The 22,710-nt window shown below is 46.0% G+C and overlaps 1 protein-coding gene across 1 annotated transcript; it reads left to right on the forward strand.

Moving 5' to 3' along the window:
• The first annotated feature begins 166 nt into the window (after positions 1–166).
• On the forward strand, positions 167–17,999 carry LOC125293161 (IQ motif and SEC7 domain-containing protein 2-like). Its single transcript, XM_048240886.1, is given in 14 exon segments — positions 167–269; positions 1,338–1,625; positions 1,628–1,672; positions 3,263–4,344; positions 6,183–6,344; positions 7,462–7,584; positions 10,844–11,010; positions 11,570–11,709; positions 11,856–11,981; positions 12,641–12,740; positions 14,209–14,370; positions 14,742–14,942; positions 15,957–16,006; positions 17,622–17,999. Coding segments are annotated over 13 exon segments (2,922 nt in total). The 5' UTR covers positions 167–269; positions 1,338–1,343; the 3' UTR covers positions 17,904–17,999.
• The last annotated feature ends 4,711 nt before the right edge of the window (positions 18,000–22,710 follow it).

Here is a 22,710-nt window from a genome sequence, read left to right on the forward strand (position 1 = left end):
CGGCCCTCAGCCCGGCCCCCCCCCTCCCTACCTCTTGGTGCAGAGGCCCCGGTGGCCCGGCAACGACAGCAGCAGCAGCCTCTCTGGCCCCGGCCCTGTCCCCCGGGGGCCGTGTGTGGCTCCCCCCAGCCCGGCGAGCCGCCTGGGCCCAGCGTACGCGTCACCAGCCCGCCAGCTTGGCCCTGCGCAAGCAGGAGGAGGAGGACAATAAGAAATGCAAAGCGCTATCCGACAGCTATGAACTCTCCACCGACCTACAGGATAAGAAGGTACGAGAGGCATTCTACAGCATAAATGAATGGTTAAAATGTGTGTGTGTGTGTGTGTGTGTGTGTTTTGTGTGCATACCCTATGGTGCATACATGTTTGCATGTGCGGTGTGTGTCTGTTTATTTCCGTGTGTGTATGGTTATCCAACAGCCATCCGCGGTCTGGCAGGCGTCCAGGTCTGCTGCATGTTAGGTGCTCGGGTTGAGAGTTAATGGTATGAATGAGTGGATGTGACGTGAGCGTGATGAACAGAGCGAGACCTCGGTGTCATCTCGTGGCCTTTTTGTAGGAGAGACTTGTGTCAAAAACACTCTCAGTCACTCTGTCTGAACTCTGTCGGGTTTGATAGTCGTTTATTTTAGCTAAATTTGCTGACATGTAAATTGGAGATCGGTTGTGCCCGTCACGGGTTCATGCCAGAGTGTCACTGTGCCAGTGTGCATTAACTTGAAAATTCCCCCCTTCCCTCCATCTCTCCCACTATCTCTCTTTTCCTCCTTTTCTCTTTCTCTCGCTCTCTTTATCTTTTACTCTGCCTTTTGTTCTCTCTCTGCCTCTCCTTGTCCTCTTTTGTCTTTTCATTCTGTCTCTTCTTTCTCTCCCTTCTTGTTCTTCCTCTCTCTCTCTTTCCTCTCATTCCATCACCCTTCTCCTCCTCCTCCTTTCTCTGTCCCTTTCTTTCACTTTTCTTTTCTTTCTCCCTCTCTCTGTCTACCTCCTTCCCTCTGTCATTCCCTCCCCCTTTATCTGTGTGCGCTCCACCCTGTCCTTCCCCCCTCTCTCTCTCTCTCTTTCTCTCATCCTCCAATGCTTCACTTTGGCTTTCTCCTTGCCCCTCCCTGTATCCGTCCGTACCCCCCTCTCTCTCCACTTCTCCTACTCTCTCTTTCTCTTCCCTCTCTCCCTGTCCTCTCTCTCTCTCTGCTTTTCCTACCCCCTCTCTCTCTCCTTCTCTCTCTCTCCCACTCCCTCCCTCCCTGTCCTCACTCTCTCTTTCTCTCTCTCTCTCTCTCTTTCTCTCCTACTCTCCTCCTCTCTCTGCTCTCTGTCCTCCCCTCCCTCCTCAGGTGGAGATGCTGGAGAGGAAGTATGGGGGCTACTTCTTGAGTCGGCGTGCGGCGCGCACCATCCAGACGGCGTTCCGCCAGTACCGCATGAACAAGAACTTTGAGCGCCTGCGCAGCTCCGCCTCCGAGAGCCGCATGACGCGCCGCATCATCCTCTCCAACATGCGGCTGCAGTACTCGTTCGACGAGCGCCCGCCGTCGCTGCCCTCGCAGACGCCGCCCACGGAGACGCCCTACGGTACCCAGGGCATGGGCACCCCCGAGCTGGAGCCCAGTCTGCCTGCCGCCGCTCCGCAGGGGACTACACACACCTGGAGGACTCCTTCTCCAAACAGGTGAGGGGCGCAGAGCGACAGAGCCAGCAGGAATATATACTCATGTCAGGAGGGATGGAAAATTGGACTGGTCAGAGGCGCAGTACAGTTTGTTAGGAGGGATATATATACCAGGGCAGACATACTAAGTTTAGTGACATTAACACTGGGTACATTTAGCGAAGCACACTCACACTGACGTTATCCTGTGGTATTTTACATTCTGATCTTTAAGTTGTGCTGCTCGGACCAGGGCTTCAAGTTCGCAGACAGAAATCAGTCATGCGCAGGGTTGTTTCAGATTTAAAAAGATCATTTCAAAAGATAATTACATGAACTTACTTGAAGCCCTGATGTACTCAAACTGGTCAGATGCACGGCAGGACAGTGTCAGGCGGGTGGGGCGGGGGGATACTGATACTGTATCTCCTCAGGTCTCTTCCTTAGCTGTGTCTTAGAGATATGGCCATGAGCATATAGGGAGACGCAGTACTATCTCCTCTGCACAAGCACACACCCGGAGGACTCCTTCTCTAAACAGGTCAGAGGCACACAGCGGCTGAGTCAGAAGGGATATATATATATACTCGTCTTTTTATGTTTCCTCTCACTTAGCTGGGCTTGAGAAGTTTAGAAATATAGGAAGAGAGAGGAATGTATAGAGACTGATTATGTTTCATACTGAACTCATTTAAGAGAGGTAATAACCGTAACTTGACCCAGTTGAGTGTCAAACTGACCCCAATTGATGAATGGGTCAAACTACCCACTACTTTGGGTACTAGTTTATAGGCTTAAGTCTTTTTGAAATGATGCAGTATGTGATATCATATGGTGTATATGCCATCATTTAACTGACTGAATCAATATGGTCTTGTGTTTCTATAGGGATAGATCATCATTATGTGGATAGTGGTAACTCAGCGTTATATGACAGCTCAGCTGCCTGGTGTTGTTCTCTCCCATCTGGACAAACTTAACGAAGCATTTTTAATTACAACAGCTGTTTTAGATGGATGGTGTAGAATAAGCACAATTTGTCCATTTGTCTGTCTGTCTGTCTGTCTGTCTACTTTATAGGTATCCACGTTTTTCGGTATTAAAGTCTACATTTAAAACTAATACTGCCATTCAGATTTACACCCAGATCCAGATGGTGAGAAGGAAATGCCAGATTATGCAAAATCTTCGTATAAAGTAAAAGATTAAACCATTTAGTGCACTACCATTGCACTTAGAGAAAGACTGGCAAAGGAGAAGAAGGTTCAAGGGAAAGTGGAGAGATGGTTAAAGATTGATAGAGTGAAAGATGGATGGTGATGAAGTGGAAGTGATTGGGCCATAATGACAAAGTGATATAGTGACAGTGATCGTGTGCACCCCCCTCTCCTGCTGTATGGGGGATAATGACGCCAACAGCTATTAGCTGTTTTAGATGTATGGTGTTGTAGAATGAGACCAATTTGCCTGTCTGTCTCTATATACAGGTATCTACAGTTTTCAGTATGAAATCCTATACTTAGTACTAATATTGGCATTCAGAATATGGGGCCTATAGATTGACATTCAAATCCAGAACTCCTCCTTGTCCCTCCCCCCTCTGCTGTTCAGGTGAAGTCTCTGGCCGACTCCATAGACGACGCGCTGACGTGCCGAGCCGGCCGAGACGACTCGCAGGATGGCAGCGGGGAGGTTGGGGGCGGCAGCAGCACGGCCGAGGACTACGGCGAGTGTGTGTGGAGCAACAGCAGCCACCCGTCGGCATCGCCCTCACCCTCGTCTCGCCGTGGCCTCGGCAACCGCGAGCGTAGTGGCGGCGGCGGCCTGAGCATGCACGAGGACAGCACGGCCACCTCCTACAGCGACGTCACGCTCTACATGGACGACGGCATGCCCTCGTCGCCACTCTCGCTGGACCGGGCGCCCAGCAGCACCGACACAGAGTTCTGGGGCATGGGGGGCATGGGCGGGGGCCGCGAGGACAGCCGGGACACAGAGGGTGGGGGCAGCAGCAACAGCCGACGAAGCACGCCGTGCACGGAGTGCCGCGATTACCGGCTCCGCGGGCCCCACCTGCCCGTGCTGACCATTGAGCCGCCCAGCGACAGCTCAGTGGACATGAGCGACCGCTCCGACCGCGGCTCTCTTGGGCGCCAGCTGGTGTACGACCAGGATCCGCCACAGGGGGCGCTCAAGCACAACGCCACCAGCCCCGCCGGCGCCCGGTCAGTGATGGTGCCCTGCGCCACGGCCCAGGGCCAGACGCGCCCCGCCTCCCGCCCGCTCCCCACCCAGATCCCGCCCCACTTGGCGCACCACCACCACCACCATCACCACCACCACCACCACCACTACCCCGACACGCCCTCGTCGTCCTCGTCTCCACAGCAGCCCCCCACCACCCCGCTGTCCTCCTCCTCGTCCGCCCCACACGCCCCCGGCAGCCTGGAGCAGCCCTGCTGCTCGGACGGCGACAATGACTCGCTCAACTCCACCACCAACTCCAATGAGACCATCAACTGCAGCTCGGGCTGGCCGGGTCAGGGACAGCCTGGAGGGGAGCCCGATGCCCCGGCTGGGCAAGTTAGACCTACCAGCGGAGAGCCAGCCCTGGCTGGGACTCACGCCCTCAGCTTCAACAACGACGTGGTGCAGAGGAGGCAGTACCGCATCGGCCTCAACCTCTTCAACAAGTAAGAGACACAGAGAGGAAGGGGCAAACAGTTTAGAAAGAGAGAGTAATTAAATAAGCTTTTGATATTTACAGTTAGACAAGTACAAGGGCAAACAGTTTAGAAGAATAGAGTAATTAAACAAGCTTTTGATATTTACAGGTAGATAAGTAAAACCTCAGTATTGTAATGATTAGAGAAGGCAGTAGGGATGTGTATTGGCAAGAATCTAACGATACGATACATATCACGAAACATGGGTTACGATTCAATATATTAGAATATATTTCAATACTGTGCGAAAGGCGATATATTGCAATTTTATAAGGCCAATTTTAGAAAAACTGATATTAGAAAGAAGACGCATCATACACATAATGCTTTAGACAAACAATTCAGTACACTGTACAGTAAAGTTCTACCTATGTCAATATTGACATAGGTAGAACTTTACTGTACAGTGTACTGAATTGTTTGTCTAAAGCATTATATAACTATTAAAAAATATATATTGATATTATGTTTTTGAAAATCAATACAGTATTGCCGAATACAATATTGCAATATTCAATATTTTCTAACACCCCTAGAAGGCAGAGTACCATCATAAAAAGTACCATCATAAAAAAATAAATAATAATAAACAAAAAAATAATAAAAAAAAAATGTGTTTTAGCAATTGTGAAAAACTGTAATAAAAGCCAGAACAGTGTAAAACATAGACAAATACCTTTTTTCTTCAAGGCACATTGTTTTCTTGAGTTCACTCTGAAATGCAGTAAACAGAATATGCAAACGCCAGAACACCTGCCACCCAACAGATGTCAGCATACTATGCATATTGTGGTGACCTGTGGCAGGATGTGTCAATGTATTCCGCACACAAGAGGAAATGAGAGGGTGTGTGGAAAGGGTCTGTGGTTAACAGAGAGAGCACAACGGTCACACAAGGTAAAGATCTAATTAAAGGGGAATCTATATACTGTAGGATGTGGATCTGAATTAACGGGGAATCTATATATTGTAGGATGTGTAGGCGCAGGTAGACACTCCACTCAGTCCTGTTGTCATTCAAATTTGTTAAAATATGTTTGACAGTTATGCTCTGTCTTGATGGTTTGTGAAGTCTTTTCATTCTGTTGTTCCACCCAGATGTTCAACATTGTTGACAAATGACAACAGAGTTGTAAGAATAGCAGATAAAGATAATGCAGCATTATTCACGGTACCAGGAACATGTTACCTACAGTAAATGTCAAGGAACAAGCCACCACCTCTGTGGCTGAGGTCAGTTCTTATACACTTAACACACTCACACAGAAATCAGGCGATGCCTCCCCCAACAATGATCCATCCAACCAGTTAGTATTAACAGAGATAAGGATGTTACAAAACCCCTTAACCTTCTCTTGACCTAGGCAATGTTTGTGTCCCTGGAGTGAGGAAAATCAGACACCCTACAGTCTTCTCAGTCTCTTGAAATTTCCACAGACTTCCACAGGCTTCAGGGACACAGATAAACAAAGGGAACCATATTCTCATAGCAAATATGCCTGGTTAAACTAAACATTTCATTAAATGAGAAACCTATATAAAAATTATACCACACCATTCCTATTGAAATAAATGTCAGCGTCTTTGATAACGACGGTGATGATGTTAGGAATAAAAGAACAAGGATAATGGTGATGATGATGATGATTACGATGGTGATGATGATAGTGATATTCATGACAATATTGTGGTATTGATGATGTTGATTGGCGTTGATTAGGATAATGATAATGATAATGGTGGTAACGATATAATGATACTGATGCGGATGGCCAATACATTCCCTCGTCTCTTCCTCCCTGCAGGAAGCCAGAGAAGGGCATCCAGTACTTGATCGAGCGGGGCTTCGTGTCGGACACGCCGGTGGGCATTGCCCGCTTCATCCTGGAGAGGAAGGGCCTGAGCCGGCAGATGATCGGGGAGTTTCTGGGCAACCGGCAGAAACAGTTCAACAAGGACGTGCTGGAGTGAGTGCACTAGGGGACGGAACAGATGGGGTAGTACTAGCGGTGGCACTAACAGTTGTGACAATTACTGTAAAGGTCCAGTCAGCTATTGTGAAGGAAGTTGCGTTTGTTTGGGGGTTTGGTTTTTTAAGCCCCCAACGTCATCTTCGAGGCAGCGCTGCATGGAAGGCACTAGGGTTAGGCAAAGGTTAGGGTTAAGGTTAGGGTTAGGTGCCTTGAAGTCGACGATCACAGCACTGCCTTGAAGTCGACAATGGGGGCTTAAAACACCATTGAGAGTTTGTGTTACTATTTATGCATAAGCAGACGCTTTTGTCCAAAACAACGTGCGTTATATTTTAACCAAGGACAAACGAAACACGCCAGCGAGGTAGCTCACCCCTACCTTCGGTATTCCTAGAGAAGCTCCACACAATGTTTCATTTTTGTTTGGGGGACCCACTTTGTTTGTCTGAACCTGGGCTGCCTGCCTACCGTTTATTTTTTTTTATTTTTTTACAGTGTACTCATGGAATGGCCACCTAGTGGTCATGAGGAGATGATTGCTGAATGTGACAAAGAAATGTTGGGCTTGAAATCACGTATGATCGCTGACTGCACCTTTAACAGTCAGTGGCATACACAGAATTAAGCCTAGTCCTGGACCTTCAATGAAGATCACCTTTGAAAGAATAAAGCTTTTAATTTAGGACTAGCCTTAATCTATGTACGTGAAACCAGCCCAATGTGCGAGAAGTTGTCAGTTTTGTTGTTTCCTAAAGCAATCACACTAAGCCTCTATGATATATGATGTAGAGTCTTGACTAGTCCTCACATGACAAGGATTATTAAAACACAAATATTATAGTCCTCACAAATGAAGTTTTAGCGCCACATCTGTGAAACATGACAGGATGTAGTAGAACAAGAAAGACACTTGATGCAGAAGATGAAATAGATGATTACTGGAATTACAGGAAATGTCTTGAGCGCTTGTCCAAGTTAAATGAATGTTCATTAAAAGCACCCTTAGACTTAATTTCTTTGTGTATTAAACTAAATTAAATGAAAGAGATAAATAACTGTGATCTGTGTGTGTGTGTGTGTGTGTGTGTGTGTGTGTGTGTGTGCGCGTTAGCTGTGTGGTGGATGAAATGGACTTCTCTGGTATGGACCTAGACGACGCCTTGAGAAAGTTCCAGGCTCAGATCAGAGTGCAAGGAGAAGCCCAGAAAGTGGAGAGACTTATCGAGGCATTCAGGTACATGTGTGTGTGTGTGTGCACATGCTCAGATGAGATTGTTTCTATTGCTTGTTGATATTGTGTTGATATTTGTGGCTTCGTGACCTTGGTAAGTTACCGTAAGCAACATCCAAAAGAGGAGCATTGATATAAGTATAAGTATACTCTTTTGATTTGGTCTCTGCATTTATCCCAATCCGTGAATTAGTGAAACACATTCAGCACACAGTGAGGTGAAGCACACACTAATCCGGGCGCAGTGAGCTGCCTGCAACAACAGCGCCAAGCAGTGAGGGGTTAGGTGCCTTGCCTGCGTACTTTCAGCCGGTTTGGCATACTGGTCGGGTTCGAACTGCAACCCCCGTTACAAGTCCGGAAGCACTAACCAGTAGGCCAATGGCTGACCCCAAATCCAGCCAACTGTGATATGTTTAGTTGATATTACGCCTCTGTAATTGCCCTGGTAGAAGCAAAGTGCAACTATAACAAAATCATGGGTTTGATACTCGGAAAGCACCCACACACTGATGGGGAAATATAGACTGTACTGTAAGCCTTGGTGCTTTGGTTAGGTACGTCTGACAAATACAGTTGTACTCATAAGTTTACACACCCATAAAGTTGACTAAAAAAGAGAATACAAAATCATCTTTGGAAATGGATCTTAATGCCATAGGAGGAAATGAGGAAAATCCAACCTTTTAAGGAGCCAATTTTCTTTAGAATGAATAATGTGATAAAATAACAAATGTTCTTCCCTTTAAAATACAGGGGCATAAGTATACACACCCCTACATGTATGTTAAATTCTTATAGAGGCATGCATATTTTATTTAAAGGCCAGTTATTTCATGGATCCAGGATATTTCTATGCTCCGATAAATTTCCTGGCCTTTGAATTAAAATAGCCCCACATTATCACATACCCTTCAACATACCTAGAGATTGGCATGGGGTACTTTCCATAAGATCATCTCTCAATGCAAATCAAACTAGCTATTAGGCTAACTGAAATAAAACCATGCCAATCTAGAGATTGGTATGAGGTACTTTCCATAAGATCATCTCTCAATGCAAATCAAACTAGCTATTAGGCTAACTGAAATAAAACCATGTCAATCTCTAGGTATGGTGAAGGGTATGTGAGGATGTAGGGCTATTTTAATTCCAAAGACCAAGGGAACTTTATAAATAAAAATCTGCCTGCCTCTATGGGAATTTAACATAGGGGTGTGTATACCGGTACTTATGCCCCCTGTATTTTAAGGAAGAACATTTATTTATTTACGATACATTATTTATTCACAAATTCACAATTAAGGCATTAAGCCATTAAGATCAATTCCAAAAAGATATTAATCTTTTTTAGTCAACTTTAGCATGGGTTGGCGGGCACAACTGTATACTGGAAATTAATTTGAGTTTGAAATGCTTTCTGTTTTGCACTCCTGGTGTATGTTACTGTGAAATGATTACTTATGAACTAAAAACTAAGACTCGGGCTTCTCTGCCCATTACAACATGCTAGGCCTCCTCCTCAGGGCGGTTCAGAAGTCTAAAAGTACACCTGTTCTCAGAGGAAAACTCCTAAAAGTACACCTGTTCTCAGAGGAAAACTCCTAAAACCACACCTGTTCTCTAAGGAAAGCTCCTAAAAGCACACCTGTTCTCAGAGGAAAACTCCTAAAAGCACACCTGTTCTCAGAGGAAAACTCCTAAAAGCACACCTGTTCTCAGAGGAAAACTCCTAAAAGCACACCTGTTCTCTGAGGAAAACTCCTAAAAGCACACCTGTTCTCAGAGGAAAACTCCTAAAAGTACACCTGTTCTCAGAGGAAAACCCTAAACCACACCTGTTCTCTGAGGAAAACTCCTAAAAGTACACCTGTTCTCAGAGGAAAACTCCTAAAAGTACACCTGTTCTCAGAGGAAAACTCCTAAAAGTACACCTGTTCTCAGAGGAAAACTCCTAAACCACACCTGTTCTCTGAGGAAAACTCCTAAAAGTACACCTGTTCTCAGAGGAAAACTCCTAAAAGCACACCTGTTCTCTGAGGAAAACTCCTAAAAGCACACCTGTTCTCTGAGGAAAACTCCTAAACCACACCTGTTCTCTGAGGAAAACTCCTAAAAGCACACCTGTTCTCAGAGGAAAACCCTAAACCACACCTGTTCTCTGAGGAAAACTCCTAAAAGCACACCTGTTCTCAGAGGAAAACTCCTAAAAGCACACCTGTTCTCTGAGGAAAACTCCTAAACCACACCTGTTCTCTGAGGAAAACTCCTAAAAGTACACCTGTTCTCAGAGGAAAACTCCTAAACCACACCTGTTCTCTGAGGAAAACTCCTAAACCACACCTGTTCTCTGAGGAAAACTCCTAAAAGTACACCTGTTCTCAGAGGAAAACTCCTAAAAGTACACCTGTTCTCAGAGGAAAACTCCTAAAAGTACACCTGTTCTCAGAGGAAAACTCCTAAAAGTACACCTGTTCTCAGAGGAAAACTCCTAAAACCACACCTGTTCTCTAAGGAAAGCTCCTAAAAGCACACCTGTTCTCAGAGGAAAACCCTAAACCACACCTGTTCTCTGAGGAAAACTCCTAAAAGTACACCTGTTCTCAGAGGAAAACTCCTAAAAGCACACCTGTTCTCAGAGGAAAACTCCTAAAAGTACACCTGTTCTCAGAGGAAAACTCCTAAAAGCACACCTGTTCTCAGAGGAAAACTCCTAAACCACACCTGTTCTCTGAGGAAAACTCCTAAAAGCACACCTGTTCTCAGAGGAAAACTCCTAAAAGTACACCTGTTCTCAGAGGAAAACTCCTAAAAGCACACCTGTTACTGAGAAATGATTATGGAACGACATGCTAGGCCTCCTCCCTAGGCGTGTTCAGAAAGCTCCTAAAAGTACACCTGTTCTCAGAGGAAAACTCCTAAAAGTACACCTGTTCTCAGAGGAAAACTCCTAAAACCACACCTGTTCTCTAAGGAAAGCTCCTAAAAGCACACCTGTTCTCAGAGGAAAACTCCTAAAACCACACCTGTTCTCTGAGGAAAACTCCTAAAAGCACACCTGTTCTCTGAGGAAGACTCCTAAAAGCACACCTGTTCTCTGAGGCATGAGGCGTTTGGCCTCTGACCCCCCATTCCCTACCCCTCCCTTTTGTTTGTTAAGCAACCTTGGGTATCCTGAAAGGCTCTATATACATTTAAGCCATTATTATTATTATACACACACACACATTGCAACTGCTCTACTTTCTTTCTTGTCTTACAGTCAACGGTACTGTGTGTGTAACCCAGCCCTGGTGCGTCAGTTTCGGAACCCAGACACGATCTTCATCCTGGCGTTTGCCATCATCCTCCTCAACACGGACATGTACAGCCCCAACATCAAACCAGAGAGGAAGATGAAGCTGGACGACTTCATCAAAAACCTCCGAGGTGAGATGCTGAACACTATGCCCACGTTTCCTGACTAGCTGCAATCGGTGGTGAAGCAGCGCCCTCCTGTGTTGATTGGTGGTACAGTTGGGGGAATGAACTTGTGTTGAACAGTGTTGATCCAATTCTCTAGCCTGCTTGACACCAGAACGTTTCTCAAATCTCATTTGAGATAGAGAGTGGGTCTATGAAGCCTTCATTGACTTATGACTTCCAGAGGGGTAACGAGCAGTGAAATTAATGGAATCCTTTCCAGACGGACCTGCAGAGCAAATTTGTTAACAGGTCCATCTGGGTTCACCCAGGCTACAGAGAAGATTCTTATTTGTATAAAGTGGTATGAAATGATGGTGATATAAGTAAACCTATGATGAACAATTTGACATGTCAAAATGAAATGACCTAGACCACCTTCATCTTTCCCTTTCCTCTATTCCTTTCCTGTCCTCTCTTCTCCTCCTCTCCCTTCTCTTCTATCCTTCTCTTTTCTTCTCTTTTCTTCTCTCATATCTTTCTCTTCTCTTCTCTTCTCTTCCTCTCCTCTCTCCTGTGCCTGAAGGTGTGGATAATGGGCAGGACATCCCCAGGGATCTCCTGGTGGGGATCTACCAGCGCATTCAGAAGTGGGAGCTGAGGACCAATGACGACCACGTGTCCCAAGTCCAGGCGGTGGAGAGAGTGGTGGTCGGCAAGAAGCCAGTGAGTCCATCACAACAACTTTATACTGCAACCTCATGGAGACACTTTAGATTCTGACTTCAGGAGCACTCTGGCTTCAGTAGTGAAGTGATGTGTATCTATGTGTGTGTGTGTGTGTGTGTGTGTGTGTGTGTGTGTGTGTGTAGGTGCTGTCTCTGCCCCATCGTAGGCTGGTGTGTTGCTGTCAGCTGTATGAAGTTCCTGACACAAACCGACCCCAGAGAACAGGAGTTCATCAGAGAGAGGTCTTCCTCTTCAACGACCTGCTGGTGGTAAGACTCTTAATCTTCTCACACACTCTCTGCAATTTGCCCGGCACTTGTCGACTCAAAAGTTTAAATCATTTTTTCGTCGTCAACTGTTTTTTGCCTGTGATCGCTGAATTGCATTAACATTCTGTGGGCTCTGGTTGCTAATGTCTTGCCATTTGAACGGGGCTTTGGAGGGACCTTACTTCACTAACATTCTTGATTAACACACACAGCTCTGTGTAATAACACAGTGTTGGTCAAATGGATAAAAAAAATTCTGCTTGTAGTTACAGTAAATTCATTCTAGTTTATAATTATAGTTAAAAAAACTTTTCAACTAAAAGAAAAACAATATTGAAATTGTTCTTTTTGAAAAATTCACTTCAGCTGTGTAGATTATGGAGTCGCTATGGCAACCTTGGAGGAGTCACCACGGTCACTACAGTTCCTCTGTCACGGCCACAGCTCTAGGGAGTAGCCAATGCTAGTTTATTTCACAGTCCTGGGACCAAGAGATAACATATAAATATGACCTATGACATATATAACTTTTTCAAACTGTTTACTGTTTATTTTGAATATATAATGTTCATATTCTGTAAGTTGCTTTGGACAAAACAGTTTTAATGTGCATGAATTTGGGATTTTCATTGACTCTAATCTTTTTTCCACTCCCTCAGGTCACGAAGATCTTCCAGAAGAAGAAGACCTCGGTGACATACAGCTTCAGACAGTCCTTCCCATTGGTGGAGATGCAAGTCCACATGTTCCAGAACTCCTGTAAGGCCTCTCCTCTATCCTATCCGGCCTTTGCCTTCACCACTCTCACCCTCTCTTATATGTGTTCAATTTGCCAATGAAAACATTAATGCTTCATTAGGTTTACACAGTATTCACCTGTGTCCTGATCCACCAAGCCATGGTGTCATTTGCTTATACAAATCCTAGTGATGATGAAAAATCAATATTAAAGCAACACCAAAGCACTTTTCCTGTCGCACGCACGCTATTTGTTTATCATGCACTGGCTTTGGAAATAACGAGGTCTACAGACAAGGTAGAGTAGGTTGCATGATTTTATGAAAGTATGATGTATTGCGACATCTACAACTACAGATCCGCTACCTGATCTGGCAAACTTGCATAGTGCGGTTATAGCCGATAGAGGGTCGCGAAGAGAATGCAGAAATGCCGTTCACCCTGTTACGAGTTGATGAACCACTGAAAAGATTTTGGAAACAATATTTTAAGGTACAAAAAACTCTTTGGTGTTGCTTTAAAGGTGCTCTAAGCGATGTCATACATTTTTTAGGCTAAAACATCACCTCACCATCCACTAGCTGCCTGTGTCCTGAATACACTGTAAAAAAAACGTGATCTCTGTGGACAACCCAGGTTCCAAAAACGGCCACAAAACAACTTGCAAGCAAACCTTGCTCATAAAAACATAACAAACTGTTCCAGCAAATCAGAGAGTTTCAATTCCACTGGAGGGAGGGGGAGGAAGTAGCAAGCTTGCTTTCTGTTTTGTTTGAACGTCAACAGAAGTGACGTTACCCAGCATCGCTTAGAGCACCTTTAATCTCATTCAGAATGAGGTGGTTCTTATTCAGCTCAGCAGTACCTCCTCATCACGTGTCTCAGTCCTCACAGGAGTCAATTTAGCCACTGCAATTTTCACAATTGTCTCGGAGGAGAAACCCCCCAACCCCCTTGAAACTCTTCTTTCTTGCCTCCAAACATTAAACTGTCTAGCACCACAGAGTGTAGGGGTTCCTTCTCAAGGGCCCATCATATGGCTTCCCCTATTACATGGCTTAAATGGTGTAAACAAGACAAAATTATCATTATCAATAAAATAACACTTAAGCAATGTGTCCTGTATCATCTGCTTGGACATCAGCAAAACTAAATTAGTTCCACATGGATAAAATTTGACCTTGATCTGCATCTTATAAGGTTGTGTAAGCCTAAGGGTCCTTACATTGGAGGGCTAAAGACCTGGACTTGAAGTCCTTGAATTTCACATTGAGGAAAAAAAGGGAACCCTGGATATATTAAACAAACATCAATGAAAATACTAATGATGAAAAATGTGTATATCTATATCTGTATCTGTATCTGTATTGGATGTTGTGGACTCTGTTTCTCTCTTTCTTGTATGATGACTTTCACATTATATTCTCTCTCTCTCCCTCTTCTCTCTCTCTCTCTCTTTCTCCTCTCTTTCTCTCTCTCCACCATGCAGACTACCCTCACGGTGTGAGACTGACGTCGGCCATCCCAGGCGGAGAGAGGAAGGGGCTGATCGTGTTCGCGGCTCCGAGTCAGCAGGACCGCACACGCTTCATCAGCGACCTGCGCGAGAGCATCGCCGAGGTGCAGGAGATGGAGAAGTACCGTGTGGAGTGTGAGTAGCTCTCCCTGGTGGCCACTGGGAGGAACGGCTGAGTAGCCAGCACTGCTCAAACTCAGTTCCTCTATTTCAATGCACACCATTCACAATGTGACCTGATATTCCCATTTTCACCTTTCTGAAAGCTTTTACGATATTCTCTGTTGAATGACAGTCAGTGTCCTCTTTTTTTTAATCTCTATCACTGCTGAGAACGGCTTTCTGTTTACATGTTTTAACATCTTCTTTTCATCCTGTTTTTTCTTTCTCCCACCATCCCCCACTCTATCTATTTCCTCCCACTCACTCTCTGATGCGATCTATGCCCCCTCTCCTCTCTCTCTCTCTCTCTTTCTCTCACTCTCTCTCTCTCTTTCTCTCTGTAGCGGAGTTGGAGAAGCAGAAGGGCGTGATGCGGCCCAGCCTGCTGACGGGCGGTGTGGTCGGGGGGATGGGCAGTGGGGGGATGAAGAATGACGTGGTGAACGGCACCCTGGGAAGGCCCAGTCTGGACGACACCTACGCCCCGTCTGAAGGCCTGAAACGCAGCGCTCTCAGCTCGTCCCTCAGGGACCTCTCTGACGCAGGTAACACATACACACACACACACACACACACACTCATAGACACACAGACACACATACACACTCATAGACACTTACATACGCACACACACACACACACACACACACACACACACAAACACACACTCATGTACGCACGCACATACAACACACAGATATACATAAGTAACACACACTAAAATTCACCTGGATGTACATACTGAAACATACAGTAGACACACATACGTGTGCACACTCATTGACAATGCTAATCAATAGCACAAGTAAGCACATACTGCTGGAAAAAAAAATAAAAGTACATAATCATAGTAGAATGTCTATTATATAGCTAGATGTACCCATACATATATTAGCCTATGCATGGATCTTTTTCTTTTTTTCTTTCTCTTTCTCTTTCACACACACACACACACACACACACACACACACACACACCGCCACAGTGTCAGATGGTAGCACACCTGTATTGTGTTATATCCACAGATGACATATTAAATACAGGTGTAGTATTTCTCTTCAGTGCTAATGTTCAAAAAAGGAAAGAATATGTATGTGTTTTAAATACCGGTAATACTACTACTACTACTAATAATAATAATAAGCTTTGTATAACACCTTTTACACACAGAATGCAGCTCAAAGTGCTTTACATTTGGAGTATTTAACACCATAATAGGATAGCTCAGCTATTCAGCTAATAAAGCTTAACAGAATGGATGAATAGCTTTTGTCATCTTAGAAGAAGCATTTGAAGTTACTAATATTCTAATAGTAATAACATATGCTTATGTCAAGTCAAGTCAATTCAGAATGCTGAAGAGAATGTTCAACCTGTAAAACGTGTAGAACTTGTAAAAGGGGTATTTGGTATGTGACTTTAAAATGGGTCAACCTACAGTGACCTAATGAGTGTTTGTTTATACCACTCAGTGGTCTAATGATCATTAGTTAATTAGTTGTTAATTGTTAATTGCTCATTTGCTGTGCCCTAACCCGACTCTGATTGGTTGGGCACAGGGAAGCGTGGTCGCCGAAACAGTGTTGGTTCTCTGGACAGTACCATGGAAGTAAGTCTGTCAGACTGAAGATGATTGTCAGTGCACAACCAGATAGCTGCAGCTGCCCCTGGCCTGGGTGTGGCTCTGACCTGGTCTGAGTTGGCCTGGGTCTGGCCCAGTTCCTTCCCAGTGGCAGCAGCAGTTTGGTTCTGTGTTTAAACCCAAAGCCCATTGATGCATGGAGATGGAGTCATGTTGCATGGTGCTTTAAATGGTGTCAAAATGTAGATTTATAAACGGCACAGTTTGTCCCCTTCTGCATGCCGTCATCATGTGTGGTGGTCAGAATCAAAGATTTTAGAACAGAGCACAGCATAGCACTCTAGAATCTTTGGTCAGAATGCTCTCAGCATGCATGTGTGGACATGTACTGTATGTCTGTTGTGGAATGCATGTTTGAATCTGTGTCTGCCCTCTAATAAATCAGGGAGGAGCATTGAGCTTTGAGCATCACTGGCATTGTCAGTGAGTTGCATCATTTGTAGTTCTAGCATGTTTGTGGTTGTGCGCGTATGCATGTAGTTTGTATTTCACATGGGGCTGTTTTTGTGAGTGAGTTACTGAAACACAGCCTGACAATCACTCTAAACAACTCACCCCCCTCCCCCCACCCCCTTACGACACCCCTCCCCTCCCTCCCCTAAAACTCCACACCCACCTTACACCACCTCCACCCTTACAACTTGTTACATCCGTTTGTAAACTACTGTCTCTCCCCTTTATTCCTTTGCACTGAAATCTCTCGCTCACCCCTTTCTCTTCAAACTCCTCTCTTCCTCCTTCTCCTCCTCCTCCTAATTATTTCACCTCCATCTTATTGGCGTTTCACCTTGTTTGGCATATTCTTGTTTCTTTATTTCCCCTGAAACACCTCTCTTCTTCCTCTCTCATCCTCACGCTTTCTGATGACTTTCTAATCCTCTCTTAATGCCACCTTTTCATTCCAACGCTCTCCCATGATCCTTCACTCTCATTTTCACTTCTAATCATAACTTACTCCCTCTGTTCTATTATTCCCCTCAAAACTATTGTCTATCCACCCTGGACCCTGACATCATACCTCTCCACATCTAACTCTCCATCTTTCTGTATCCCTGACAACCCATTGTGATGCCCATTTCTCTCTTGTCTCTTGCCTGTGCTGCTGCTACTGATTGCTCTTCACTCTCCTCTCACTTCACCTGTTTGAGCTCTGCTCTTTATACTTATTCTCTGTGTTTTCTGTCTACTGTATTTCCCTCCACACCAACTCCCATTTCTTCATTTGTGTACTCTGCCTCATGTTTTGCATTCACCCTCACCTCCCACCCTCATTGACTGTGAGACCTCATCCTGTTTTGTTCTCTCTTTCTTTCTCTCTCTCCTCATCCACATCCTTCCTTTTTCTCCCTCTCTCTTTCCCTTCCTCCCTCTCTCTCTCCCTCCCTCTCTCTCTTTTCTTCCCTCCCTCCCTCCCTCCCTCTCTCTCTCTATCTCCCTCTTTCTCTCCCTCTCTCCCTCCCTCACTCTCCCTCTCTCTACCCCTCACTCCCTCCCTCTCTCTCTTCCTCTATTGCTCCCTCTCTCTCTCTCTCCCTCCCTCCCCCCCCCCCCCCTCTCTTTTCTCTTAGGGTTCCATCATTAGCAGCCCTCGTCCTCACCAGCGCTACCCCGTAGCCACTGTGCTCCCCAGCAGCAGCTTTGGCCTGGACGACTACCGGCCGCAGCGCCCCATCCTGAGCCCCGGAGTAATGGGGATGGGGGGTGGGCCGGGGCTCGCACACACGCCTGGGGGGGTGACTGGAGGTGGGCTAGTCTCCAACAGCAGCGCGGCGGCGCTACCCTCCTGCTCGATGGCGTCGGCGTCGGTGGGGGTGGGGGGTGGCGGAGGGGGGCAGCAGCAGCAGCAGCAGCAGCACTGGACTGACGGGCGCAGGGTCTTTCCTGGGCTCCCTGTTTGGGGGCAAGCGGGCCAAGGTGCCCCCCGTGCCGCCTATCATCCCCCCGGGGCCACCCTACCCGGCCCCGGTGCAGCCGCCTTCTACCGGAGGTCCCCCGCTGTCGGCCTCGCCCATGTCGCCCACGGCCCTGTGTCCAGTGGATGGGGGGGGTCCCTCCAAGATCCAGGCGCTGCACGCGCAGTACTGCCACGCCAACGTGGTGGTTGGGCAGCCGCCCCCACCGCCGTACTACCACCACCATCGCTACCACGTGCAGACGGTGCCTTCGCCTGGCCAGGCACAGCACACACACACGCTCGCGCACACGCTGCAGCGGGTCACGCTGCCGCGCAGGCCCCTCTCCAACCCCGCCTCCTCGCACGGCCCGTATCCGCCGCTGTCCCAGCATGCTTTGGTGTTGCAGGGCCGCTACGTCACTGCGAACATGGCGGCCAGCTGCCCCCCTCCCCCACTTTCTCCTCACTCCCCACTCTCGCACCACCCCCAGTTTGCCCTTTTCCACACGCAGGCACCTCCCGCACTCTCGGCAGCCAGAGGGGGGCTCATCGGCGGGGCTGGGCCGTTGGCGGTGGCGGTGGGGGTCCCTGGCAAGCTCCCTTTGACGCTCTCGCACTCGCACCCGCACCCGCACGCACACTCCCACACCCACGTGCACACGCCGCACCCCGGCACGCACCCCGTCCACCAGCCACATTTCGTCTTCGGCGCGCCGCCCCCGCTGCCGTCGCTTTCGCAGCAGGCGCCACCGGCTCTGCCGTCCGCTTCCGTCACTGCCCACCACGCGCCCCAGGCCGCCCAGTATCTGCCCCAGTACCCTCCACTATCCTCAATCCCCCCCCCCCCCCACTCCCCTTTACCCCCCCCTTCCACCCCCCTTACCCCGCTTTCCCCTCTGTCCCCACACCCCCCAGCACCCAGGCCAGCCACAGCCCGTTGCCCCCCCACCTCCGCCCCAGCCGGCTCCGCCACCACCGACCGGGCCTGGGGCCACCGGAACCACTGGCAGCTCCAAGTCCAAACCTACCAACCGGATCAGTACTGTGGTGTGAGCCACGGGAGGGAGATGGTGCGCTTGATGCCCTCCCGGGGGCATCAGGGGCACCAGGGAGGGCATCATGGGCAGGCGGCCACCATTAGCAGGATGAAGGGAGTGGCGCAGGAGGGAGGCAGGGCCAGGGCAGACAGCTGCAGCAGCAGCAGCAGCAACGCAGCAGCCAATAAGAAGAAACGCAGCCTCCTGAGACTCTGCTACTTCCACCTGCGATTCCCACAGGTGTAGAGGAGAGGAGCACCGGACTGCAGCACTGACAACCCACGCCTGACAACACACACACACACACACACACACACACACACACACACACACACACACAGTTCAGTCGTTCAGACATGAGTAAAGACACACATGAGTAAAAACACACATACATAAGGACAGCTATAGACTCATACTTGCATATACATTCTCACACACGTACATAGATACACACAAGCACAATCGGGCACTTAAAATACATACACCTCAAACTATTCCACACAATTACACAAACACACACACACATACACACACAGTATCAAATGATGAGACATGCTCTTGCACAATCCAAAAACATGCTCTTGCAAAACTCTTGCACTCATTCTCAAAGATACACACGCACAGCCCCACACACCTTTTTTAGAAGCACACTCCTTCTGAGACAAAACAGACCATAATATTCAGACGTAGGTATAGACATACAGTCTCAAGGGTAGTTTCATCTGCCACTGACTGCTCCCAGGTGTGTTGGCAGCACAGTGTAGTATAAGCACACCGCAGCTACACAGACCTTAAACAATAGAGCGCATTATGCTTCAAAGGTGACGTGGCTGGCACTTAGCAAATGTGTGCCTTGGCACATTGCCATATTCAGTTGCTTGTATGGTGGACAACTTCATCACACTTATCACATTAAAGGTAAAGAGGGCTTCTCGCTCCATCAAGAGTATACCTCTCTGTTGTCACAATGCAATATGTAAGAATATGTCACATGAGTTTTTTTCCCACTGCCACTGAATTATTACAGGTTGATAAATACACAAAGTAAACATGAGATTTAAAGCATAGATGCAAGATGACTAGTACACACTTGATACAGACAAGTGTGTGTGTGTGTGTGTGTGTGTGTGCATACACAGCCACTCAAAATGAGTGTGCACATAACCAGTATGTGGCACATTCCTGGAATGTCTGTATAGCCATATAACTGATGCTGAGGGTCCACATGCACACGACACAGGCTCCTGCATGACGTACCATTTATCAGACATAACTAAAACAGACTATCAGCCTTCCTCAAGGACCTGCACTGCAGACAAATACTCTTTACTGGGCAAACTTCAGCCAGATTGCAGAAGACTGAAGACCAGAATGGAGTGAATCGCTCACTCTTTGACCCCTCCTTCATACCCGGGTAACAGAATGAGTTTGTGAAGTGTGTCTGGGGTATTCATTTTGGAATGTTCGCTAAATATAATTAATTTGCTATATCGGTCTTTCACTGAGTGAGTTTTGTTTTCCTATAATCAACACCAGTAAAACAGTTGTTTGCTGTTATGGGTCAAAGGGTGGCCATGAGAATCCTGTTATTTCGTTTTTAATATAATTCCCTAAATATTAAGGCTTCAGCCCAGCACATGTTAAAATTTACGAACTTTTTTTTGAATCCATGTGAAACAATCAGGTATTTTCCAGATGCAAAAAAATCTGCTCTGATATGTAATGCTACTCGACTTTCCCTTGATATTGTCATATTTGTCCTTTCTGGATGACCTGGGTGTAAATATGAACCCAGTATTTCATAACACTGCCATGGCCTCAGTCCCTTTAAAAACCCATACTGCAGCCAGCAGGATTCGGAGACTGTTTGTGTTCATCCTCCAAGCTATGGAAGGAAAAGGATGCATCTCCCAGAACCAATCAGTGGTAGATTATAAGGAAACATGTATCACCATCATGAGTCATACAAAAAAAGTAGTCTGTCCACACCCCGATCCCCTTCCCTTGAATAGAAAATGTCATTTATATCCAGAGACTGGCATTAGAACTGGTGCTGTCACACAGTTCTGTTGTGATTCCAACACTTGATTCCATTCCCTTTGATTCTTTCCTCCAGTGTTCCTCCATGCTCTTCCACAGATGCCTGTAGAGAAAGCCAACAGGTCTTAACACAGGTTTCTTTCTGGTGGTTGAGTGGGACTCATATGCATTCCACAATAGGAACTTTGCATTGACAATGCTAATAATATTTTTGAGGAAGTTCTTGAGATATTTTTTGCCAGTATATAAATGTTTCTTATAAATTGTATTATTGTCAAATATATTTATTGTTCTTGCCAGTTACAAATTATAAAGATGTTATAAATATTATAAAGAATAGCTATATATATATTTAAACCCTCAATCTTCTGGGAAGAGATGGAAGTGTGAAGGTGTGTGTTTGAGGTGTGAACAGTTTTTAGATTTTCTTTGGTGAGTGATATTGACAACAATGAATCTTGCTGAGACCATTTTAAATGTTGATATTATTGTTGGTATTTGTTTTGTTCTTTTTTCAATTTTGAGTATTGTGCCAACCTGGACCCTCTTTTGATGTCCTTTTTTGAAGGGAAGCTGTTTCTTATGTTGTTTTCTAGATCCTCATTTTGTTTAATAAGGGAACACACAATTGAATTGTGCTGTTGTCTCACTGAAAATATAAAAGGACTACCACTATACAAAACTCCAAAGGACCAATGTCTGTCAGACAAAAGTTATGATGGTACTAACTGCTACATGCAACTGTTATACATGTACTTTTCACAGGACCAACGTCCCTTTGGAATGCAATATCTGCTTTAGATTTCCATAGTTGCAAATAGGTTTCTTAGGACCTTGAACAGCCTGACAGCAGATTGTGGGATATGTAGGATCAGGCCCCAAATCCAGCAGCATAATGGAATATGTAAGATCAGGCCCCAAAACCAGCAGCATCATCAGCAACTGCATTTCCATGCCACTCTATCAGGAGTCCTGTGCATAAGGTCACTTGCCGTTACATTAGGTGTGTGCAAGCACAGAGGATGTTTTGTTTTATTTCATTTTTAGTTGTTTATTTATTTATTATTTTTATTATTTTTCCTTTCCTCTCGGCCAAATACAGGTATATATATATATATATATATATATATATATATATATATATATATATATATATATATATATACTGTATTAATGCAGTTTTGTGGTTTTGCACATGTGTGGATTCAGAGGCTCAACACTGCCTCAATTATCTCTTCTGCTTGTTGTCATGGAGACTTTGCCTAGTCTCATGACACCACCCTTTTTTCCTTCTAAGAATGTTTAAGGTCCAGTTGTAAGCACATGTTCATATTGTTAGTATGAAACTGCCTCTGGACCAACAGATTGAGAAGGTTTTTCTATCTGATTGGATGGACATTCTCTCTCCTGCCCCGGCTTTGTGTGAACTTATTCAATACATATAGTATAAATATAACATTCTGACTTTCCAGGCAATGTCACCTCATGCATATCCAGATACTTGCATTCACATGATTTATAGCCTACAGTATGTCATTGGAAAGGACATATGCCCTCTGTGTAGTAAAGGATACATTTGAATCGGGATGGATTTGATATAAATAGGGAGCCCATAGGTTCACTCCCAGAGCCCCATATAAAAATCGTCCTAGTCCTCTCCCGTGAACCCTATTGCATGAAGACAAAAAAAAACATCTGCA

The sequence above is a fragment of the Alosa alosa genome, chromosome 4 (genome assembly GCF_017589495.1).
Source record: "Alosa alosa isolate M-15738 ecotype Scorff River chromosome 4, AALO_Geno_1.1, whole genome shotgun sequence".
Classification (NCBI taxonomy): Eukaryota; Metazoa; Chordata; class Actinopteri; order Clupeiformes; family Clupeidae; genus Alosa; species Alosa alosa.